This window comes from Ananas comosus, linkage group 17, assembly GCF_001540865.1.
Source record: "Ananas comosus cultivar F153 linkage group 17, ASM154086v1, whole genome shotgun sequence".
Taxonomy (NCBI): Eukaryota; Viridiplantae; Streptophyta; class Magnoliopsida; order Poales; family Bromeliaceae; genus Ananas; species Ananas comosus.
The window spans coordinates 1,916,177-1,933,380 of NC_033637.1; the positions used below are offsets into that span (position 1 = coordinate 1,916,177).

At 38.2% G+C, this 17,204-nt stretch overlaps 3 protein-coding genes across 4 annotated transcripts; 1 reads left to right on the forward strand and 2 right to left on the reverse strand.

The window, feature by feature from the left end:
- LOC109723534 (probable gamma-secretase subunit PEN-2) lies at positions 371-2,581 on the reverse strand. The gene is made up of 2 exons (XM_020251945.1): positions 2,185-2,581; positions 371-708 (listed from the first exon to the last, which is right to left on the reverse strand). Exons 1-2 carry the CDS (start codon positions 2,456-2,458, stop codon positions 548-550), a joined length of 435 nt encoding a protein of 144 aa, XP_020107534.1. The 5' UTR covers positions 2,459-2,581; the 3' UTR covers positions 371-547.
- On the forward strand, positions 5,822-7,376 carry LOC109723255 (thioredoxin M-type, chloroplastic-like). Its single transcript, XM_020251568.1, has 2 exons — positions 5,822-6,181; positions 6,891-7,376. The coding sequence occupies exons 1-2, from the start codon at positions 5,962-5,964 to the stop codon at positions 7,208-7,210; spliced, it is 540 nt and encodes a 179-aa protein (XP_020107157.1). The 5' UTR covers positions 5,822-5,961; the 3' UTR covers positions 7,211-7,376.
- Positions 7,690-15,526, reverse strand: LOC109723254 (transcriptional corepressor SEUSS-like). Of its 2 annotated transcripts, none has more exons than XM_020251567.1 (9): positions 13,805-15,526; positions 13,553-13,672; positions 13,330-13,378; positions 12,926-13,140; positions 12,735-12,803; positions 12,525-12,592; positions 11,685-11,778; positions 9,942-10,011; positions 7,690-9,303 (listed from the first exon to the last, which is right to left on the reverse strand). In XM_020251567.1, the coding sequence occupies exons 1-9, from the start codon at positions 14,729-14,731 to the stop codon at positions 8,393-8,395; spliced, it is 2,523 nt and encodes an 840-aa protein (XP_020107156.1). In that variant the 5' UTR covers positions 14,732-15,526; the 3' UTR covers positions 7,690-8,392. The 2 variants fall into 2 exon arrangements, with proteins under 2 accessions (XP_020107156.1, XP_020107155.1); XM_020251566.1 differs by having other exon boundaries at positions 12,525-12,619.

Sequence of the window (17,204 nt, forward strand, 5' to 3'; positions counted from 1 at the left end):
TTTTGTGCACTTATCTTTATTTTTAATGGACCCTCCAAAGTTGAATTAACATCTTAGAAAATATGGCAAAAATCATTAGATTTTCATTCAAATTACATTTCAGTGTATTTTGAGGGGGAAAAAAAATCTAAATTCAAATGCCTTTTTTTTTGTGTGTTCTTCTGACAAAAAGATTAGAGGGCAATTTCTACCTTCATGCACCACGGAGTTTCATTTTCCCAGATTTAAACCTTTCACTATGAAGTTTGTCACAAGCATATAACAAACTGATACATGTTTACACTTCTTAAACTAAAAGCTACTCTTTAAATAAGCATTGCCCATAATCTGCTTTGCACACAAAATTAAACCCAATCATTTATCTATAATATAACAAAGTGCTCAACAGTTTGGAGATTCATTAATGAATTCATTCAATCTAAGTCACCACAAAGTGCCAAAAAAAGAAATAGTTACACCAAGCAAAGAAGAATGCTATTGATATTGCAACACTTGAAGGTTACAATGTTGATAAGGGATTCACCCAAATTTCTCATTTCTCAACTTTTTACATCCAACCAGTAAGCCCTAACTTATCCGCAACATTGTACATGACGAGATTATTCCACACCGGGCCGAATAGACGCTCGCCCCCGATAGCAAACGTCAACGCCCACGAAGAGAGAAGCACCACGAAGATCGCAAAGCCGATTGCCGATCGCACGACATCTGAACAAATTTCTTAGTTCAGAATTGATGTAAAAAGTGGATTATGAAGTAGAAAACGAGGAAATGGTTAGTAGAAAAAGAATATCATCAATAGAGAATGCAGTAGAACCCAATAGTCTCTAAATAATTCCGAGATCACATCAATAGTAATTAATTTTCTTTCTTTTTGTGTTTCCCCAACGTTTCATTAACAATCCGGTATTCCAGTCGCAGAAAAATGGTTGAAAAATAGATACTTCAGCATCTGAGAACTTTGAATGCGCTCTAAACTATGCATATTCAGTTACTATTTAACAAAAACAATGCCAGTGTGGAAAGAATATATATATCATTGGCATAAGACGCTAGACTTGACAGAAGTGAAAGGAGGATGTACCTCAAATCGGGAGAAAATGAGTATAAACACAGGTCAATGTTACGACAGGATTGATGGAAAAAGCTGTTATCACTGAAGATTCTAATATCATCAATAGCTGCAAGAAGTTCAATAAAAGGAACAAACTCCTAATATGTCAAACCAATCTTCTACACACTCCCATCCAAGCCTAAGACATTCGGTAAGCGCTCTAGATTATCGTAGCATAACAGGAATGAGAGAATGTAAGCATGATCACCAGTTAGTCTGGTTCCTTTTTAATAGCCAACGGCAATTTCCCACAGAAGTCCCATTCCTATCAGCTGCGGGAGCGATAAAACTCCCAGCCACATGGTAACATCAGATGCCTGCTGGTCAGGAATCGACAATGTTTACATCACTTCCTAAGAAGCCCTTTAAAACCTTCCGTGTCCCGAGTCCCGATCCAAGTTGCAAATGTGACAATCTTACGGTCTCGAAAAGATAGGTAAAACATTCCCGGAGTGTTAAGAATCGATATTTCAAATGCCTCCTGACAATTTTCTATTTCATCGGTGCCACCAAAAGATTTAGTATTCAATTGTTTCATGAAATTTACGCACAGAAGAGGCGCACGCACAGCATAAGGTAAGGTTATTGATGATGATTAAAGAGTCAAAATCCACATTCTATTCTCATAAATCAGCAATCAGTAACACTGTTAAGTATGAACCAAAATTTATCCTCAAATTTGAGGATCTCAACACACTATTTACTCCTCAAATTACTCCCACTTTAACCTACACATAAAGAACAAGCAATCATAAAGATTAAGGAAAGGTAGTAAAATTATATTAAAAAATACACTATTCATGGCAAGATCTAAAACTAGATGGCAAATTAAAACAATCCAGTCAAATCTTCTTCTTTTTTGTCCTTTATTACTCAAAGCTAAAACGCCACTAAATAAAAACCCTAATTGAGCAAAAATCGATCGGCGGTCACAAATTCGCCGCAAAATTTCTCAAACGTCACACAATTAATCTCAAAATTCCTCAAAAAACAACCAAAAATCCTTCGAAAAACAGCAACAAAGTGAGAGATCGATGAGGAACTCCAAAAAAGAGGGGATTTAGACTCACAGGGGCGAATGGGGGCGAAGGAGGAGGGGGAGGAGGAGGGTGGGGAGCGGAGAACGGGCCAAAAGTAGAGGCAATTGACGGCCCAAAGGAAGGGGAGGAGTGCGAACCCCCACAGGAAGAAGCTGCGCGCGTGCTCCGCCGACTCCTCCGCCGCGAGCCCCAACGGCCCGTCCACCGTCGGCCATCCTCCGCCGCCGCCGCCGCCGCCGCCGTGGGCGCGGGGACGGGGGTGGCTCTCCTCGTCTCGTCGCTCCTCTCCTCCTCTCCTCTCCATTGGTCCTTGGTTTCTACGGTGGGATACAAGGGATCGCCTCGACCCTTTCCCGTTACTCTCTCTCTCTCTCTCTCTCTCTCTCTCTCTTCGTTCGATGGGTTAAGTCAAGCTGAGAGAGCGGGACAAAGAGCGGAGAAAAAAACAATCCATACACTACTGGATTTAGGAATTTCACTGGACACAGATACTCAAAATTTAAATTTTATCCGAATATGAATTCGAACAGAGTAATTTTATTCAATGCTAAGTAAATATAGTTTTAAATATAAATATTAAAAATAAAAATATGACGGATTTGAATACAGTTATGAATTTTGATTGTATACGATCCGAACCGGAATCCGACTTAAATTCAAAATTATTTTACATTATATAATATATATATATATATATAAAATATTATATTTAAATTTGTATTTTAAAAATTTAGATTTAATATAATATATTTTGAAATATTGTAAAGATAAATGGATTCTAATTTTCGGGTTCGGGCTCGGATTTGGGTTTTGAATTTTTGGTCGGATATGGGTTTGAATATGAATTTTTAAAATCCACTAGGTTCAGGTTCGGATTCGAATTCGAATTCGAATTTTGGATTGGGTAATCGGATTCGGGTTCGGATTTTTGAAAATCTGCCCTAAATCAGAACGNCTCTTTGTTCGATGGGTTAAGTCAAGCTGAGAGAGCGGGACAAAGAGCGGAGAAAAAAACAATCCATACACTACTGGATTTAGGAATTTCACTGGATACAGATACTCAAAATTTAAATTTTATCCGAATTTGAATTCGAACAGAGTAATTTTATTCAATGCTAAATAAATATAGTTTTAAATATAAATATTAAAAATAAAAATACGACGGATTTGAATACAGTTATGAATTTTGATTGTATCCGATCCGAACCGGAATCCGACTCAAATTCAAAATTATTTTACATTATATATATTTATATATATATATATATATAATATTATATTTGAATTTGTATTTTAAAAATTTAGATTTAACATAATATATTTTGAAATATTGTAAAGATAAATGGATTCTAATTTTCAGGTTCGGACTCGGATTTGGGTTTTGGATTTTTGGTCGGATATGGGTTTGAATATGAATTTTTAAAATCCACTAGGTTCAGGTTCGGATTCGAATTCGAATTCGAATTCGAATTTTGGATTGGGTAATCGGATTCGGGTTCGGATTTTTGAAAATCTTCCCTAAATCGGACCAGTTGACATNATTCGAATTCGAATTCGAATTTTGGATTGGGTAATCGGATTCGGGTTCGGATTTTTGAAAATCTGCCCTAAATCAGAAAAAAAAAAAAAAAAAAAAAAAAGGTTTAGAATATGATATTTACATTGTTGATATGATATTTTTTGTCAATCAAATTGTGCATTTAAAATATATCCATCTTACCATAATTTTTTTTAAAATATTTTTATTATATTATTATTCTAAAAAAAAAAAGATATATAATTGGCTGACTATAAATGATATGGTGGGTCTGTCATATATAAACTACTTCTAGATCGGATATTCATCTTATACTATAAATTTCAAAATTTATTTTTTAAAAATTTTTTAATAAAAGTAAAAAAATAATAATAAAACAAGTGGGTGAATATATATAGGTCATTTCTATACTTAAANACTAGGTTCAGGTTCGGATTCGAATTCGAATTCGAATTTTGGATTGGGTAATCGGATTCGGGTTCGGATTTTTGAAAATCTGCCCTAAATCAGAATAATAATACAATAAAAACATTTTAAAAAAAAAGTTTAGAATATGATATTTACATTGTTGATATGATATTTTTAGTCAATTAAATTGTGCATTTAAAATATATCCATCTTACCATAATTTTTTTTAAAATGTTTTTATTGTATTATTATTCTTAAAAAAAAAAAGATATATAATTAGCTGACTATAAATAATGTGGTGGGTCTGTCATATATAAACTTACTTCTAGATTGGGTATTCATTTTATACTATAAATTTCAAAATTTATTTTTTTTTTAATTTTTAATAAAGTAAAAAAATAATAATAAAACAAGTGGGTGAATACATATAGGTCCTTGCTATACTTAAAAAAATANTTATTTTTTAAAAATTTTTTAATAAAAGTAAAAAAATAATAATAAAACAAGTGGGTGAATACATATAGGTCCTTGCTATACTTAAAAAAATATACAAAATTCGTTAAATACTCAATAGTCCATGCATTGTGCACACACCAAATACATATAGCTTTATTGCTTTTGTTCACTGATAATGTAACCAACTTCTAAAATAACATTAACAACCGACCGTTGCTAGCGCAAGTGGCAAAGGGCTTAGTGATTGATACACGAGGTCCCAAGTTCAAATCCTAGTTGATTCACATTTTCAGCAGGTAGCATGTTACCTATCTCTCAAAAAAGAAAAAAAAAACTTCTAAAATAACTTTTCTAGTCACCAAATATGTACTTACGATGAAATTAAATAAGAAATTAATTAATGGTGAAATTAATTGATCACGACCATATTAACTAAGAGCAATGTTTGTACATATGAGACTATACTAGGATAATACTTTACTTGTGTCCCACATTAATTGGGCTTATAAATGTTTAACACATTGTTTTTCAAATAAATGTTTAACATAAACAAATGTTTAACAACTTTTACAACAGGGGATGATGATCTACATCACCATTCTATAGTTTTTTTTGAGCCAAAATACATATTTTATTAATTATTCTATAATAATAATGAAACAATAGTTGATTTCCATAACTAAATCCAAAACTCTTTTCATTATATATTTATTTAGTGTAAAATACGACGAAGATAAGACAAAATCATAGTTTTCATGCTTTTTAACCCTCGACATATTTACGATTACAGAACAAATTGGCTCAATGGCTTGTATAAGTATATTAATTACTCTAGGAGCTAATCGCATCGATTCAATCCAACATTTTTGTGTAATTAGATCCCTATCGATCAATACAATCGATTATGCATGAGAAAGTTCGAGGATTAAAATACGTAAGTGAGAAGTATATGGATGTGCTTATCGGAGAGTCCGAATACTCTAGTATTTGGATTCTATTTTGTGGCAATGTGTGGGTTTGGTCTTGATCTGGATTCTGGAGGAGCCAACATGCATTTTGATCAGGGCCCAGATAGTGAGCCAACCTGCACCAATCCCTGTAGCAGGTGCTGGTGCACAAAAGAAGTAGTAAAACCATGAAGAAGAGAAGTTGGTGGTCCAAGTGAGCTACAAATCTCAACCACATACCACAAGAAGCTAACAAGCACCTTACATTGCTAAGAATATCCAATGTTATTCACTTAAAATCATTCCTTTTTTTTTTTTCTTTTTTTATTTCTGAAGTTAAATTATTCACCCAAAAATCCCACTCCATTCTATCCTCCCCCTCTCAATCCCTTCAATATTATCCAACTGGGTAGAGGGGAAAAGGAGAACCAAAGAAAAAGGCAGCAAAACAAGTAGGAAATGGCTTTAGAGGCTTGCAGCTTCCAGGTTAGCACCATTGTTGCCTCCACAGCTGCAGCTACAAGCAGAGTTAGGCTATTACATGGGCAAAAGCCATTCCCTCAAAAAGAGAAGCACAATTTGCTTACGATTTCCGGGTCAAGGAGAGCGATTTCGGTTGGCGGCGGCAACGGCCGTCGAACCCAGGTTGTTTGTCAAGCTAAGAATGTTGTAGATGAAGGTAACCCTTTGTCACCCACTCTTTTGCATATCTTTTTTCTGAGCAATTGTTTTACGTAGTAACAGAGCAGGAGGAAATTTTGAATTCGCATGTTTTCGGACCTTTAATTGCACTTAATGTTGCCCCATTTATTTCACTTTTTAAAGATTTATGTTGGACTTTACTCAGCATCTACCAATATGTGGGGATGAGTGTTCAATATTAAATAAGGTAAGCTTCAAATACTACCCTTGTAGTTTCGCACATTTTTTTCTCTTTAGTACCATGTGGTTTAAAGTGTTTAAGTTAGTACCATATGGTTTCATTTTTCTCTTTTCGCCGGCTCCTCCGTTAATATTTCATTAAATTATTTACAAAAAACTTCAGATACCTTACCTAGATTTATCGAATATTCATTTTAGTACTCTTTAATTTTAACTTTGTCGCTGATTTAACGAAAAAAAAATTAATGGAATGGATAGTAAAAAGAGAATTGAGGTGAAGATAGACTAAGCTTTTTTGATAGCACATCTTCGGTTCCTAAGATACACATTTTGCAGTAGAGATTTAATCAGCTAGGATTGTTGATTCTCAGTAGACAATCAAATTCACTCAAGTTGCAGCCCAAGTTTCCCCCTACTACAGTAAATGTGCTCATAACCTGCATCAGTCTCCAGAATCTCTTCCATATATACAAAACTGTCATCGCATTCGGCATGCATTTTCGCAGTTTTGGTGGCAAACGACGCGAACTGGAACAGCTTGGTGATCGGTTGCGAAAATCCGGTCCTGGTCGAGTTCTGGGCCCCGTGGTGCGGCCCGTGCAGGATGATCGCCCCCGTGATCGACGAGCTGGCCAAGGACTACGCGGGGAAGATCGTGTGCTGCAAGGTCAACACCGACGACTGCCCCAACATCGCATCCAACTACGGCATCCGGAGCATCCCGACAGTCCTGATGTTCAAGAACGGGGAGAAGAAAGAGAGTGTGATAGGGGCTGTGCCAAAGAGCACCTTGTCTGGTATCATAGACAAGTACATGGAAATGTGAATGCTCCAGTGGGTGTTTTAATGGTGATTGTATATTTGAGACCATGTTTATATCGTTCAAAAACAATCAGGGGATTGTAACTCATGAGATTTATGTCTATATGCTCTTTTTCTGTAAGCATACTCTTGCATGTGAAGGGGATTTTGCCGAATATTGCGGCCGTCGACATAGAATGAAAAACAAGTTAGATTGAGTTGGTAGAAACAGGGCCTAACACTAATCCAAGAACATCAAACACACCATACGAATAACTAATTTTCGCACACATGCTGTTCGGAAAACCCGAAACTGTTCTTTTTCGGAACTGTTAATGCCAGACCAAATAATACATTGTTCAGATGCTGCATCCCAATATCATCACTGTTTTACTTTGGCTCCTCATTGCAACACAGCAGAACTCAAAACACCAACAAAAGTGAATTAAGTTTAAAAAAAAAAAAAAAAAACCACCACAAGCATGTTATAGTTCGACGGCAAAATTAAGAGCTAACAAAGTGTGAAAATGTTGATAAAATTGTAATTACAATGAAATATAGTACATGGTTGAGCTAATGAAAGGTGACAACGCGATCGATGCAGAGCTATTAAGAGCTTCTACTGTCATATAGAATCAACTCTCACATGCAAAAAGAAGGGAAAGGGAGGCAGTGTGGGTGTTCAATACATGCAACAGAAAGCAAGCCCCGGGCCGAGAAAAGAAATCGGCAGCTAAGCTTCATTCCAGCAAAAAGAGAAGAAAATTATAAGAAGATTGATAACAGCTTGGAAGAAATGAGATGCATATCATTCCTTCATAGAACACCAAAGAATCTATTCCCTCCTAAATTGCGGAGAAACCACACCAAGCACTGCACACGAGGATTCGGTGCTCTATTCCCCGTGCCCGTGGTACTTACATTCTATTTCTCATCCCTAACATACTATAGGCAACACCGATGCCTTGACTGCATGATAATACACAGATAACCATCCAAACAAACAAAAGCTAAGTATAGCACACATTGTTTTTGTGTGAAAGCAGCAGCTATCATGTATGTGTCCTTTTCGAGCAATTAGTAGTACGACAAGGCTTTCGACAGAGGAGGTTATGAACTAGAACTTACATTGTCAGTCACTGGGCTTTACCTTTTATGCCGCTCCATTTTCTCTTGCAATATTTCTTCTGGTAACGGGAACTCACTTCTAGGGAGAGGGTTTCCAGTCATAAGCGAGATTATTGAAACTATTTGCTGTTCTAAGCCCGCTCAAAAGCCGGCTTCCCATTTCCTGTTGCGGCTGATGACTCATTTGGATCGGGTCCTGAGAAATGTGATTCAATCCTACCCGTCCGTTCATGGCCATAGCATTATTGGCCATCGCCGCTCTTAACCCACCAGCTGTCGGTGAAGGACCAATCCCGCCCACGGAACCAAACCCCACATTACCCATTGCAAAATTATTTGGAACCACATTTCCCACGGTGGATATTCCGCCATTCATTCCTGGCGTAATCCCGTTCATTCTTTTCATATCATTCCCCAAACTGCTGACTCCATTTGATTGCGTCGACATCATTAACTCCTGGAGAATTTGCTGGACCGAACTCTGTGAATCGTTTGGATCAGCTTCTCGAGGCTGCGTCGGTGGCGGCTGCATCGTCGACATGTCTGCACTACGAGGCGAGGGCATTATATTGCTATTTGATGCTGATGGAACTTGGGCGGTAGGAAAAGAGGAAGTTGGGTTTGGCTGTGGAGAAGCCAATGAAGTAGAAGATATGGGTGCTGGAATCTGAGCATTGTTCCCACTAGGGTAGGGCCGATTCATACTGTTGATCTGATTTTCTTGTCTAGAATTGATCGAATTTTGGAGAACCCCAACAGTGGTGGGTGGAGGTGTAGCGGTCGATGATGCACAATTGACTGGGTTAGTTGCATTTGTACTTGTAGCACCATTGCTAGCAGGAGGAACCTGCGCACTTGTTGAATGAGCTGGGTTTGGAGCATTGAGAGTGGGGATTTGGGTAACAGATTGAGGCTCCTCGGGTTGTTGGGCTTGCTGAGGATTAATCCCTGATGAAGTAGAATTCCTTCGAGGGAAATTGATGAGGCTATCTGAACAACAGAAATCATAAATAGATATGTTAAAGTCTGGTCAATTATGAACAACAATCTAGCTGAAGCAATATTTAATAGATTTATTCCTAAAGCCAAGGAAAGAAAATATACATTGCATCCCCCCAACCCCCCTTCCTCTTAAACTATAAGTTTTCGTTACTTTTCATATTTCCAGGAGTGTTCTTTACATGAAACCTTATCACTAGATTATAGGGTGAGGGGGGTGAAAGGAAGGTGACCATTCAGGACAATGTGAAATTTGCAAATACTTGTTAAGGGGGCGCTCCAGTATTTCACCCAAAATTAGATACAGAGCAATATATGTGCCTATTTAGGTACTGCAGAAATATTTTATACAAGAAACCATTTAAGTTCATTTCACGCACTACTCAGTTCCAGCCAACTAACAAATGCTACGATTACATGTGTCTGTACCAGTAAACAACACTGTTGGTTGTCTTTTGAGGTTTAACCAAATCCCAAAGTCCAGGCATACACAGGGAATGGTTGTAATAATTACCAGCACATTCCATACAAGTAAGAGAAAATAATTTAAGAAGTACAGGATTGCATATGGTGTAGCTTACTGTTGTTGAATCAAAAAAAAAAGGGTAAAAGAATCAGGAACAGCATACCCATAGGTCCGGTCCTAGTTTGTCGGCTGTAATCAATCAGGTCCTTCATACTGTTTACCACCTCTGCTATCTGCAATTTTAGAATATCAAACCTCATGATTCCTGATTAACCAGGAAATAGTGTGACTTCATACTCCGTGAGAGAATCCAGTATGCAAATAGTAGCAGAAACATGATTGGGAGAGAGAAAAGAAAATACATTTAGCTGAATACATATGGATAAGTTCTTACACCATAAAATCACGCATAAATTGTACTATTTACAATTACATACTTGTGAAGGCCATTATCAACTAATGGTCATCAAAGTAGACCCCTGCGAAGCAGTGTTCAGAAAGAGTCCTAGCCTTCGCCATTTCTATCAAGTGGCGACTTTCAAGGAAAAAACCCTGCAACTTGTAATGGCTAGCCAAATACTTTTATGCAAGCAATCATACCCATTTAGAAGATTGAGATATGTCAAGTTACCTTGTAAAAACTTGTCAGGTTTCCCAACAGAAGCAATAGGGTTCTGAGTTTCATTAGCTTATATTACTAAACTATTTAGGGCCCGTTTGGTATTTGAGGGTCATCTAACGCTATTAGGCAAAATTGAGTTGAGGCGAAAACATATAGAGATATGCTTCGCCATTTTCGGATGGGACCACGGAAAATATCTCGTAACCGACTTGCTATATGCCCAACATCATATTACATAAGGAAACAAACAAGGCTTTTTTCCTATCGTAATTTTTCACTGCACATAACAAAATCTCTCCGCAATCCCGAGTCTTAGTGAAAAGTCCATAGAAAGTAAACTTTTGTATAAAAATTTCCTTTCTCATGTCCAAATCCGTGAACAACAATTGAATGTCTTTTTTCCCTGAGAATCGGGAGCTTGGCCCCCGATACCCCTCCCCTGGAATCTTCCTGTTTGGAACACAAGCCTTAAGATTCACCAAAACCCACCATGTCCCTTGGCACTGGGATCCCAAATCCCAATGCGGTTTGACAACAACAGTTCAATTACAGAACTACCATTTTGCGACTCCGGCTGGTGTCAGTGACAAGGAATTAGTTAGGCCATGCCTAAGCCTAGTACAAAAGACGAGCTCGTAGGACCAAGTCTATTACCCTAGCTTGTTAATATTAAACATAAGCCTACAGTTCACATTACTGCCTCACACGCTCAAACCAAACCAGATCCATTGACATCATTGATCGCTAAGAAGGGGCCATAGGAAATTACTGTCAGAGCAATGTCTCCTTCCTTGCCATGCTTCTTAGAATGTTTTCTTTTCTACAGTTCACAATAACTGTGTTGAAAATGAGCTGAAAATGCTCTGCAAATGCCTCAAACTATATCAATTCCAATTATAAAGGGAGAAAGCGGATGGCAGGGGATGGCTGGTCCATGTTGCCATAGTTCATAGTCCACATTTGATGGCTTACTCCTTTTTGGAGTATCTATCCCTTTAATTCAAGCTTTTCCCCCCACAACACTACTATTAGGGACCACCTTTTCCGTTCTTCAATCATACATAGTCCTACAAGGGTTAAATGTGGTCCACCTAGGAGTTAAGTAGAAGAAGAAGAAGAAGAAGAAGATATATTATTATAATCATAATTATTATAACATTAATAATATATATATATATATACATATATAAAGATATACATAAATATACATACATATATACATACATATACATATATATCTCCGTGTGTGTGTGTCAAAGAAAAAGCCTTAGAAGAGTGGTCTACCTGAAGGCAGCGAACATATCGTTTCGTGTACCCTAAATCATTTACCAATGGCACCTCCAATGCTTTAGCTAATTGACGAGCTGATGCCATGAACCTATCATACAAATTTTGAAAATGCATGAGTTGGAGAATCAACTTTAAGATCAATGCATGTAATATGACAATTAAATAGCAAGCAGAATAACATTTGAATTAGAAACTCGTTGAAAAGCTAATAGATATAATGAGCTCCTAAATAAGGAAAAAAATTGTTCTAGCTAAGAACCAAAGACTAGGGTGAAGTTATAAGATGATATAACAACTACAGAGCACGTGTCACAACTACTGTACATGTCACAACTACTGTATAGCTAAAATATAAATTTTATTAGATCAACAAAAAAAAATTATTGAGCAATTCATCTTCTAGACTTTCATGATAAAAACAAACTAAATATCTAGCAATGATGCCTCAGCAGAAGCTTCAAAACTCTTCTGTTTGCCAACCGCACTACTGAAGGTGGCTGCAGATGAAAGCAGAAAAAGACGTAGAAGCAGGGCCAAAAGGGCGCGGGGCACCCAAAGCAGTTTTGGCTCATGAAACCAAGTAACTTAAGATCCTCTATACATGGAAAGTCACCTATATGCAGGGGAAAGCAGATAACTTTATATACAAGGGTAGTTGTGTGGATATCAGCAACGTATATATTCACATAAATATATGCAGCAAGAAGACATGCTCTACATTAATTTTATAAAGTAACATGCTGAACCAAATGGATAGGCCAAACATTGATAACAAGTGAAAAATTAAATATAAATTATCCAATTAGAACACTCGATAAAAGAAATTTTACTTACGAATTGCAACTGTTCTGCAAATCCTGAGAAGAAGGACCAGATGAATTTTGCACAGTAGCCTGATATTTCTGTACCACAGAACCGAGTTGAGTAATCTGCAGAAGAAAAGTGACAGTACACCAAGCAATATTGTTGCCACCAAGTCACAATGTAAAAAATTGAATGAAAAAAAGGGAAAAACAAAAGATTCACCAGAATTTAATTAGATACCTGTGGTATTATCAATCTTCGAGGAATAAGTTCCTCATGACGCCTTGCACAGAACTCCCAAGAGGCAATCTAGCAAAAGAGCACAAAGTAATATTTACTAAGTACATTATCTTTGAGATAAGTGAAGAACTAAAATATCTATATGACAGAAAGGAAAAAAAAAAAAAAAAAAACTGTTAATAACACTTTACCTTGAGATCTGGATTAAAAACAATCCTTAGTTGGCCATCACGTACTACACGTAATTGCTCAAAGACACTCTCCTGGATTGCCTTTTGGTAGTCAAGGACAATCTGACCTGCCGCATTCTGATACTCTCGTGGCATGTCAACATAAAGAAGCTCCTCCAAAGTACCACTGGCATATTTGATTTGGAAAAGCCGTGGCAAGACCTCAACAGTTGTTTCTGTGAAAAGCAAGATGCCACAACCTCTTAAGCCAAAAAGAAATTCTAAATTGATGAAAATCTCAAAAAAAAAAAAAAAAAAAAAAGTGCTCTATGAAAGGATTCAAACCACTATGAATAAAACCAACTTAAAAAGCAACCACGATCACCATAATATATAAACAATATTTTAACCAGGATTATACATACCGAAACCACGCCCGGGCTTATGATTACAAATTTCGCAATGCCAGACATCCTGTTAATTCACAAAAAACGCTCAATAGGAATGCATATAAATGGCTATTTGATGAGCAAATATCTGTACTCGGTACATCGGGAACTGCAACACTATTAAGATAAATGCACAACTGAGAAACAGTCATAATAATAGAAAGCCTGGTCCTCATTACAAGGCAGAGGCAAGGCAGACCTGAGGAAAAACTCCGGTAGTTTGACGGCCACTCCCATAGAGAGAAACACACCACCTCTTCTTCGCATTAGGAGCAAAATACTCGGTAACAAAACTTCTCCAAAAGTCAATATTATTATCCTGCATCAAGCAACAAACAAGAATAACACAAGCCTGCCATAAAAATCAGAGCAAGAAAGACGATATACTCATTTCCTCTTCTTCTTCACCCCAGAATAATGTTATCTACACCACAAAATATTAGAAGCTTACAGGTGGTCTGCGCTGCTGGTGATACATATAATGGGTCAGCCTCCTAGCACATGTTCCAGGCTCATATGCACCCCCCTTCCCTTGAGATCTTAAAGGAAGGGTTTGTTGATGAAGCTGCTGCTGCTGCTGCTGTTGCTGCTGCAGCTGATGTAACTGGCTTCTCTGCTGAGGTAAGCTCTTCAGAATCTGCTGCTGCTGCAGAAGCCGCTGCTGCTGCAAAAGGCTCATTTGCGCGGCTGCCGCCTGAGGGTTCTGCCTTGTTAGCTGCATTAGCTGCTGCTGCTGTTGCTGATTTTGCTGCTGCTGCTGCTGCAGAAGCATCGACGGATCGGAACTCTGCGGCTCCATCTTGACGGAACCCAAGTTTCTCTTATTTTGCAGCTGTTGTGGCTCCAATTTTACCGCACGCAATGGCTGAGTCGGACCGTTCTGGTCGGTCAGACTCGGGCCCATCTGCTGTTCCAACTTAACATTAGCCAACCCTCCCCTAATAGGCTGCTGGTTGTGAGGCATAGAGAACTGCTGCTGCAAATTCTGCACTGCTTCTAACTGCTGGGGCTGCGCATTTTCCGACCCAAGCTGATTGCTAGAAGGGTTTTGAAATTGCTGTGCATGGGTTGGATTAGAGGAGGAGGTGAAGGAGTGGGGTTCAGATTGAAAGTTCATCTGCGGTATCGCAAGGTTAGCACCAGGGCCCAGCCCTCCGTTGGCGATGGATTGGTTAAGAAGGGAGGAGACATTGGAGATGTTTCCGAGCAAGCTGCTGCTGTTGAACTGAGTGCGGGGAGAGACCAAGGAGGAGAAGGGGGTTTGCGATGGAATCGCGCCGGGCTGAGCTCCTCCGAGCAAGCCCGAGTTCGACTGCAGAAGTGATGGGGCGACCGACTGCGATCCATTGATAGGATTGGGAGGCCTGGAAGGCACCATCTTTCCTCCAAGAAAAGGGGGTTTCCGGAGGGGAACCGAACAAAAGACTCAAAATCTTCAATTAGGGTAACAAAGACTGGATCTTTTACTCCGAAATTGCGAGTAATCGTGCTTACGCAAACAGGGAGGAGAAGAATTTCCAGGAACGGAAAGTAAATTCAAGCAGGGAGCTTTAGCTACCAACATCACAAATAACCTCTTTCTTCAAATTTCCAACCAGAAGAACCGCGCTCAGATCTCAAAAGCGCACTTCAAACCCTAGCAATATCTCTCTAGATACGATGCAGATGACTAGTACAGAGATGAATAAATGATAAGCCAATGGAAAAGTTGAGATCTTTACCCCAAGATACGGCAAAAAAAAAAAGCGAAATCACCAAAGTAAGAGCCGAAGATCCAATCTTGGACCACTTTTTTCTTTTTTTTATCTCTTCTACTCAAACCGATCTCTTCAACTTCCCAAACCACATTCCATCACCAGAGAGCGACCAAAAACACGTTCCGAACAAAAGACGAACACCATCAACTAGAGCACATTACCAGCACCTCTCGCCACTTCGATTCAAAATCCGCCACCCAAAACCCCACCGCGCGAAAGCAAATTTCGGCGCAGATTCAACACAATCAACTCCAAATCACAAGCGAAAATCAGGAATCCAAGGGAGCCCGAAACCACTTACGCTTCTCCTCGTCGTCCTCTTCTTGCTCCCTCCGACCAATTGAAGGGTTAGGGCTCGTCGCGGATTCCTCTTATCCCCTGCTGCCCTATCTCCGCAACCCCGGTCTCTTCCCCCTCCCCCTCTCCCTCTCCCTCTCCCTCTCCCTCCCTTTTCCTAATAAATATATTAATAATAGGAGTAAATAAATAATAATATTAATTAATTAATCTCTTTTACTCTCTTCCTCACCAGGAGAAAGGAGGAGAGAGAAGGACGAGAGAGAGTGTTTTCTCTTCGTCCTTGCGGACGTCAAAATTTTATTAGATTTGGTTAAATATTTTCTTCTATAATTCCAACCTCTTTCTACTCTTTTCTCTCTCTCTCTCTAAAAAAAAAAAAAAGAAATTAAAAAAAAAAAGTCAAAAGACTCGAAGCGTTTCTACTTTCTTCTAAGCTATATTCTCGTTGGATGGTATAGCTGGCACCCTGTCATGTTATTATCATCTGACCATCATCATCATCATCATCATCATCATGTATTGTGTGGATGCATGCAATCCCCATCGCATCCTGCATCCATGCATTGCACACATACCATACATAGGATTCCATTCCTTTCCATTCCATTGTTGTCCATGATGGCGTGGACCGTGCGCACACATCATCACATCCTCATCATCCGTGGACCGTGCTCGATTATTAATGTTGACCGCGATTAACTTCTAGTTTTGTGGTGCAATTCTTTTACATGGGACGTAATAATTAATTTGGCGCAGTTCGAATTAGTGATTGATGATGATAATTATGTTGCTAACAATTCTCTTTGTTTGGATTCAATTTTAATATTCCAATAAAAAATAAGAACTTTTTGAATGTTTTATGTATGGTCCAAAGTCCGACTCCTACCTTTTCAAAGTCTTAAGTATTTGAAAATAGTTAAATGGAACGGGAATCGCCTTCCTCCGAAAAGATTTTAAGGAACAAGTCCTAAGAGATGCATTAATTTATATATACATTAGGAGCATGTTTGTTTTAAGTGAACCACACCCTACGGAAGTATTGAAATATGATATGTGCAGAAAAACTTGACAGTACGTGTGACAAGCGTTAAGTTGTGAGTTCACACCGTACGTAAATTCACAACCAGCTCCGAGAGATGAAAGGAGCGTAAGGACCATGTAGGCCCCACGAAAGTCCAAAATCATAGTATCGTCAAATGCCGGTGATCTCCAGCTACACGAACTCGCGAATTCAACCCAACACTTTTCGTGAAAACAATCACACCCTTAACGTATGCATAACGAGAAAAAAAGACGTACAAAAAATATCGTGATACGGCATGACATATACTTTCAAAAACAAAATAACAATCGAATATACTGAAAAGTTCGATGTACGAGTCGAAATGTTTCCCTGGAGTAAAACATTATTTAAATTTAAACACCCAACTTTGACAAGATCAAGTCTCAAACTTTTTAAATTAACTTTTCATTTCTTTTTTTAAAATTTTTGGGCATATTTATTATTTTAATGCCCAAAATGGGTCGTTGCTTGAACCTCCGGTCAAAACCAAAACTACCACTTCAATGTTCAAACCTTTTTTTTCACATGTTAGAGTCCAAATTGGACCATGCCAATTCAAAACCATGTTTTTATTATTTTAACTTTAAACTTTTGAAGTAGTTATTACTATTATTATTTTATTAATATATAAATTCGAAGTTTCCAATTTTGTTACGGTACAAATTTTGGGTGCGTGGCCACGTGTCCTCCCCCTAGGCCTCGTGATGCACGATCGTTGATTAACGCATGTG

Bases quoted from the DNA above. Each gene is read 5' to 3' on its own strand.
- LOC109723254 (XM_020251566.1), bottom strand. From the start codon at position 14,731: ATGGTGCCTTCCAGGCCTCCCAATCCTATCAATGGATCGCAGTCGGTC. The intron at 10,012-11,684 runs GTAGACCACTCT...CTAAAATTGCAG, and splicing joins GATATGTTCGCTGCCTTCAG to ATAGCAGAGGTGGTAAACAG. The intron at 9,304-9,941 runs GTATGCTGTTCC...TCTGTTGTTCAG, and splicing joins AACTAGGACCGGACCTATGG to ATAGCCTCATCAATTTCCCT.
- LOC109723255 (XM_020251568.1), top strand. From the start codon at position 5,962: ATGGCTTTAGAGGCTTGCAGCTTCCAGGTTAGCACCATTGTTGCCTCC. The intron at 6,182-6,890 runs GTAACCCTTTGT...GCATTTTCGCAG, and splicing joins TAAGAATGTTGTAGATGAAG to TTTTGGTGGCAAACGACGCG.
- LOC109723534 (XM_020251945.1), bottom strand. From the start codon at position 2,458: ATGGAGAGGAGAGGAGGAGAGGAGCGACGAGACGAGGAGAGCCACCCC. The intron at 709-2,184 runs GTGAGTCTAAAT...AAATTTGTTCAG, and splicing joins CTTCGCCCCCATTCGCCCCT to ATGTCGTGCGATCGGCAATC.